Genomic DNA, 7,966 nt, shown 5'->3' on the forward strand with positions numbered 1-7,966 from the left:
TCAACAGTAGGGATTCACATTATTTTACGGCTGTGGGTAGGGCATTCCACATTGTTGTGGCATAATTGCATATCTTCTTTCAAGTGTGTTACTCTTGATAGAATCAAAGCAGACTGGGAGAGTGAGTTAGGGGAGATTGTGGAGGAAGAGGTTTGGGATTGTGCGCTACAAAGGGTAAATAATAGTACCTCCTGTGCACGATTAAATATAATAAAATAAATAAAAAGTGTTGCATCATGCTCACTTTTCCAAATCTAGACTGGCGAGGATATATTCCCTTCCAGATGCTAGCTGTGATAGATGTCATAACACCCAGGCCAATTTGTCTCACATGTTTTGGTTTTGTCCATCTCTATTTAATGGTCTGCTATCTTTGGAACTCTCTCAGAGATCCTTGATATCAACCTCCAGCCTAACTCCCTCACATCCATATTAGGCATAACAGTTGGAGAGGACCCTAAGATTCTCAAAAGGCATACAAATGTAATTGCCTTTGCAACTTTACTTGCACACAGGAGAATCTTACTAGAATGGAAATCAAAACACCCACCACAAGCTTCGGCATGGCTGAGTGATCTTATGCAATCCTATTCTAGAGAAGATAAATACTCATTTAGAAATGTGAAATATACTTGTTGGTATTCCCAAATAAAATACATTTAATAATAATAATAATAATAATAATAATAATAATAATAATAATAATAATAATAATAATAATAATAATAATAATAATAATAATAATAATAATAATAATAATAATAATAATAATAAAAAATAAAATCTGAAGCACTTATGGAAAAACTGTATCCCAAAGCACACATCAGGATTCAAATATGGCTCCATAATTAAATTCTGTCATTAGAGTTGATCTGGAGAAATTCACAGTATAATAAGTTACTAAACTACAACCCACACACCAGACCAAAACCAGGAAAATGTAAACAAAGTGCAACACCAATAGGGGCTCTTTTGGCTAGAGGTCACCGTTTGATGGTATTACAGATTCTACCTTTAATGAGTTGTTCCCTGGAAAATGACAAGCACATCTCAGATGCATCATAAGAGGTCCTTGGCATGCGTACATCATGATCTCAGAGGCATCATAAGAGGTCCTTGGCATGTGTACATCTCAGAGGCATCATAAAAGGTCCTTGGCATGCGTATATTAACTTACACGAGGGGCAACAATGAGTGAAACACAGATTTGGTGATTAAATCAACTTAAGGCGAGGCACCCCAGGTGAATAGGCAAATATAATTATTTTGGTTGATTTTGAGATTTTGTTATATTTTGCTTCCTAAACATGTCTTCTATGAAACTAGTGACAATAAAACGTCAATAACACACATTTAGTTGTTTATTTTACTTCATTTTGCCTGATTGTATCCATAAATGTGCACATATTTAATGGTGAAGTGCCTCATTTGCATATGTATATAAACATACAATTCAGAAAACTTGCAATATATGTTTTCTTAGTTTATATGTACATAACAAACTGGGAAAGTTTCATAGTGATATCTATATATCTATTCAAATATTTATTTGGCCTATTAGGGGGTACTACACTGTTACTACACTGTTACTACACTTTGTAGCCTGTGTGTAGTTCTGTTCAGTTCAATAACATCATTATTATTATTATTCAGTTATCAGGCATGTGTTTAGGTTGTCTATTACTAATGGTTTGATTAGGTATTGTGTTTGTAAATAGCTGATTTAAATGTATGGTATTTTACAATACAGAACTTTGAAGGCGTTTTCGCAAAAATGAGTTTTTATGCGTTTTTCTTACACACTTGGGTATAAATCTACCATTCCATAGCACCTACACACACACACACACACACACACACACACACACACACACACACACACACACACACACACACACACACACACACACACACACACACACACACACACACACACACACACACACATCATACTTTCCACATTTCTTCCTATATATATCCTGCATCTTTCTCCAGAGGGGTTTGTTGATATATCATTCATAGCCTGATTTATAGTACATTTATGACTGTAGACAGCATTTCATGATTTATGGGATGATAAAAAGACATATCCACAATCCCCCTTGGACAAAGTTCACTGTGTTATGTGTCAACATAATGATTTTTTTTAAATATGTTTTATCTGGCATCATCCAATGTTGGTATTTATACCCAAACGTCATATGCAAATTAGTGCATATTTAATTAGGTAATGCCTATTTTGCATATATAAACATAAGATCTCAGAAAACTTGCAATACATTTTTCTTAGTTGTTATGTACAAACTGGGAAAGTTTCATAGTGATATCTATTCAAATATTTGTTTTGCCTATTCACCTTGGGTGTCTAAAAAAAGAACTATGGCTATTAATTTACTTAAGAATTTCTTATGTTGGGGACAACCCTAGATTCAATGGGAGAAAATATATTATAACAACAAGTATACAAAATGCTGTAAGGACTCACCCAGTGCAATCATGTAGCCATCAAAGTTGACGCTGCTAACCATATCCCAGGTCCCAATGAGGCTGACTGGCATTTTTCAAACCAGAGACTCCAAACTGCAGAGAAGTGGTTCAAACCAGAGACTCCGGACTGCAGAGAAGTGGTTCAAACCAGAGACTCCGGACTGTCAAGAGTGCGGATGAGAAGCGGTGTTCACTTGATGGGTGGATGAGAGAGGAAGTGAAGAGCGAGGAGGCTGGCTTCGAGGAATAGGTGGCAGGGAGCCTAAAGGCGTATGCTGCTTTCACCCAGTGTCGGTGGGAGAATCTAGTTTGTTGGTTTAGATGGGGGATCACAGGGGGTCTCTGTGTTACGGATCACTCCACCGCAGGCACTCTAAAGTTCAAGTCCTCCCTTGGGAATCAAGGTCCTTTGACCTGAAGACTTTGACCTGAAGATGTTGAAAGACATGCTCTTTTCATCAAGACTGATCAAATAAAAATTGATTGGATTTGATCAAGACTGATGACAAACCCCTTTGTCTTCTCAAGTAACTGTTCATCATATCACCTCTACCTGTCACACAGTGGACGATTAGATTAGATTAAAATGTATTGTATTGTAAAAAGTACAGTACAACAAAAAGGAGTTTGGTATCCAACCAGAGTGCAAATGTAACAGTAAAGTACAACAGCATGAATGAATGAATGAATGAAAACTTTATTTAACAGATTGCAGAATGGGTACAATACAGTACGGCTCAATACACACAATTGTTAAGGGGATGCAGACCAGAGAAAGACGTTTGTCTTGTTTACATCAGGGTCCTCCATTTTCAATTCATAGTGACATTTATGACATACACAACATACATGACATCATGACATTTATGGCATAGGGACATACATGACATACAGGTATATAGTACTGTTACATTTGTGACATATACGATATGCAAATATACAGTACTGTTACCCATAGATCCTAACAGAGAATATATACATATGATGGGGAGGATACTGTACATTAGAAGGGGGTGGGTGGGTGGGAGAGAAATATACATACGGTGGGGAGAGAATATATACATACGGTGGGGAGGAGACTGTACCATAGGAGGGGGTGGGTGGGTGGGAGAGAAATATATACAATACAACAATAGCAATATACAATGTACAGGTGATTAACACTAGCACAGCCGACAAGGGGTCACATGACCCCTAGGCATTTTCAATAAATGTATCCTCGTCACTCGGTCGAGCTCCAGTTCTGTCACTCAATGACTTTTCCTAAACGTACCCGTTTTATCTGCCACGGTTTCTGAAATTTCTAAATTACTTCAGGAAAATGGAATTAGAACGTTATTTCAGCTATTTATGCTGAGCGGCCACCTCCCTCCCTCCTTGACCCTCCCTCCTTGACCCTCCCTCCCTTTCACTCTCTCCCTCCCTTTCTCTCTCTCCCTTTCTCTCCCCCTCCCTTTCTCTCCCTCCCTCCCTCTCTCTCTCCCCCTCTCTTTCCCTCTCTATACCTCCCTCTCCCTCCTTCTCACTTCCTCTCCCTCCCTCCCTTCCTCTCTTCCTCCCTCCCTCTCTCCCTCTCCTTCTCCTTCTCCTTCTCCTTCTCCTTCTCCTTCTCCTTCTCCTTCTCCTTCTCCCTCCCTCCCTCCCTCCCTCCCTCCCTCCCTCCCTCCCTCCCTCATTGACCCTCCCTCTTTTCTCTCCCTCCCATCTCCATTCTAAAGGCTGTCGGGTCCCGTTCCAGCGGGAATTACAGTAGTGTCATTTTCTCCATGGCTGTGCTAGTGTTAAACTGGGTACAAAATATACAAATTGTGTAGTGCTAATCAGATGTATGTACAGAGTTGTAGTATAATACAACTACAGATACAGTGTAGATTTAAAACTATGGGGTGTGCCAGTGTCAATGGGTCGATCACACACTCGTTACCACGTGCACCTCTCCGGCTCTCTCTTGGCCGTGAGACAGCTGACTGGCCCCAGGAGGAGAACATCGCTGACAAGCCGATGCTGCTGGGAGCAGCACACCTCCCCAGTGTCGAGAGGCGGCAACGTCTGGAGGAGAGACGCTGCTTCAACTGTGGATGTAGCGGTCACCACTACGCCACCTGTCCTAGAACCTCGGGAAACGGGGCAGCTCGTTAGTATTGGGAGGGGTGCTAGCGGGTAGGGACCTACCCTCTGGGGTAAATGAAACCCGATTTTCTTTTAATGTCGGTATAAGGTGGGGGCTTTATTTTGTTTTACTTTTTATAAGCCGCAGGGTTCAAAACATGGGTAAAAAGGTGCGGTTTATAGTCCGGCAATTACGGTACGCATTGCATGGCGCTAGTGCGTCTTCAGGTAGCAGGGGGACAGTGGGAATCCTTGCACTTTTTTATCGTCGCTTCACCTGCATGCCCTATTGTGTTAGGTCACCCTTGGTTGGTGACTAACAACCCCAATATTAACTGGTCGACAGGTAGGCTTTCGCTGGAGAAGGGCGCCCTGCCAGTCTCCATCGAAGGTTCACCCACCTTACTCCCATTTCCGTCTCACCCCAAGCTAGCAGTTGGGTCTTCAGGCTCCACGTCCCTTCCCAGTCCCGACCTGACAGGGGTGCCCAGCGTTTATTGGGACCTAGGGGAGGTTTTTAGCAAAGCCTGTGCTAAAGCACTGCCTCTCCATAGGTCGTATGATTGCACTATTGACCTACTGCCAGGTACCTCTCCACCTCGGGGGCGTCCCTCTCTCGCCAAGAGACATTGTCTATGAATAGCTACATTGAAAAAGCACTAGCTGCGGGTCATATACGTCCCCCCACCTCACCCGCTGGCGCAGGCTTCTTCTTTGTAGCTAAGAAGGATGGAGCCTGAGGACAGCGTCCCTGCATAGATTATCGCGGGTTAAATAACGTCTCCGTCAAGAACCGCTACCCCCTTCCCCTCATGGACACCGCCTTTGAGTCTCTGCAGGGGGCTCAAGTGTTCTCCAAACTGGATTCACGGAACGCATATAATTTTATTAGGATTAGGGAGAGGGATGAGTGGAAGACTGCCTTTAACACACCCAATGGTCATTATGAGTACCTGGTCATGCCCTTTGGCCTGGCTAATGCACCTGCAGTCTTCCAGGCGCTGGTGAATGACGTGCTGCAGGACTTGATAGGGGTGTCTGTCTTTGTTTATCTGGATGACATCCTTATTTTTTCCAAGGATATGTCACAACATCAACAGCATGTCCGTCAGGTTCTCCAGCATCTTCTCCAACATCAGCTTTTTGTTAAAGCTGAGAAATGTGTCTTTCATACAGATACGGTGTCCTTTTTGGGATTTGTGTTGACCAGGGGCGATTTACGCATGGATCCGGCCAAGGTGAGTGCAGTGTTAGACTGGCCTCGCCCCTCCTCACTTAAACAGTTGCAACGCTTCTTAGGGTTTGCCAACTTTTCCAGGCGGTTTATACGCAATTGTAGTGCCCTAGCTACTCCGTTAACAGCCCTCACTAGGCCTCTCTGCCAGGTTTTGACTGGTCGCCTCGGGCAGAGAACGCCTTCCGTGACCTTACACACCGTTTCACCTCCGCCCCTGTCTTAGTCCACCCAGATTCGGAGGTTCCACGGAGGCCGAACACAACTACGACGTGGGGAATCGTGAGTTGTTGCCATTAAGTTAGCTTTGGAGGAGTGGAGGCAATGGTTGGAGGGGGCTGCACAACCATTTATAGTATGGACTGACCACAAGAACCTGGCATACATCCAGGGGGCTAAGCGACTTAATGCTCGCCAGGCCAGGTGGGCTTTGTTTTTTTTACTCGGTTCCGCTTCTTCATCTCCTTTCGGCCTGGAAGGTCAAACCTGACGCTCTTTCCCGACAGTTCGACCCAACGGACCGAGAGGAGAAACCCCACCTGATCATTCCTGAGGCCCTTATTGTCACTCCCATGTCATGGGGGATAGATAGGGTGGTGAGATCAGCACTGGGACAAGAGCCTGATCCTGGGGGAGGGCCTGTCATGTACCAAGGTCTGATGACCACATAGAATAGAAACTGAAGCAGGCTGCACATGAACAAAAACAACCCACTCAGTAGATGCTTTTAAAGCACGGTCCCGGCAGATAGGAAACAACACAAACGCGCTTTCAAAAGGTAAATTATATTTATTAGCTGTGGCAGGAATTCAAACCGCCACCTGTAATATGAATATATAACAAAGGGAAAAAACAACCCACAAACAATTAACAAACAGGGAGAAGGGTAAGGGGAGAACAAACAAGATAATTGTAATTAAGTTGAGCACCAAAGCACTAACAGTGTCGCAGGACACCAGCCAACTAGGTTGGCACTGGGAACCACCCAGCCATCAAACAATACAGATATATATACTTCCACTTAAGAAGTGGCAAATGGCTCTGAGGCCCACAACAATAGTATATATTCTTACTTAGGTGTGGCAAAAATAGGCAGAAGGCCCAATACATATATATATATATATATATATATATATATATATATATATATATATATATATATATATATATATATATATATATATATATATATTAACAAATTCCACATGGGTGGCAAGTGGCACTGAGGCCACAATATACATATATATATATATACTTACCTGGTAGCAACACCAACAGACACAATGCCTACCAGGTAAGTAGTGTGAACGTGAGAACACACTAATTACAATAAGGCCAACACTGATCAAAACCACACAACAGTGGAAACAAAAGGGCAGTATTATAATAATTCCACAATGAAATAAACAGTGGCAAATCAAGGGAAACCTCCAACTCTATGGTCACTGGCAAATGACTCCATGAGGCGCCCGGACGTGTGTGTGCTGTCAGGCATTTGTCCACCCGTCCCTCTCGAGGTGATTGCCATCAGCTGTCATTCATTAGGCAATCAGCACTCTTCAGTGTAGGGACGGGCGGCACTTGACAGGAAGAGAAAAAGAGACAGCATTAGCTATCATGCACACACACACATCACATACAAAACATAACATATTTCCATATACTAACCTGATGTTCAGATGGTGTCATAAATACAGTAATAATGGTAATGACCAACCCACGTACCCATGTACGTCACAGGGCCCCCAGGGAGGCTGTATGTGCCCAAGCCTGCACGCTCACGGCTGTTGCAATGGGCGTATATGTCATCCCTCACCGGTCACCCTGGGGCTGCCAGGACCCTGGATTTCATCCGCAGGAGGTTCTGGTGGCCCACAGCGGAGGGGTATACACGTTCCTTTGTGGCAGCCTGCCCTGTGTGTGCGTGCAGCAAGACCTCTCACCGCCCCGCAGTGGGGCTCCTCTGGCTGCTTCCTATCCCCAAACAGCCTTGGTCTCACATATCATTGGACTTTATCTCAGGTCTCCCATCCTGGACCACTTTTCTAAAGCGGCCCATTTCATCGCTCTCCCCAAACTCCCCTCGGCCCGGGAAACAGCTGACCTTGTGGTGCAGCACGTTTTCCGGGTGCACAG

At 43.6% G+C, this 7,966-nt stretch overlaps 1 protein-coding gene across 1 annotated transcript in view; it reads right to left on the minus strand.

Annotated features, from left to right (window-relative positions):
- The window catches only part of LOC311244059 (retinoid-binding protein 7-like), a gene marked incomplete at both ends in the record, with an annotated part of 34,567 nt that extends 32,009 nt beyond the window's left edge, over positions 1-2,558 (minus strand). The window contains one exon of the mRNA XM_084333469.1: positions 2,486-2,558. Coding sequence (XP_084189595.1) covers positions 2,486-2,558 — 73 coding nt within the window. The remainder of the gene's footprint in view (positions 1-2,485) is intronic.
- Positions 2,559-7,966: the final 5,408 nt, after the last annotated feature.

Source organism: Notolepis coatsorum (assembly GCF_963971535.1).
Source record: "Notolepis coatsorum genome assembly, chromosome: 17".
Lineage (NCBI taxonomy): Eukaryota > Metazoa > Chordata > Actinopteri > Aulopiformes > Paralepididae > Notolepis > Notolepis coatsorum.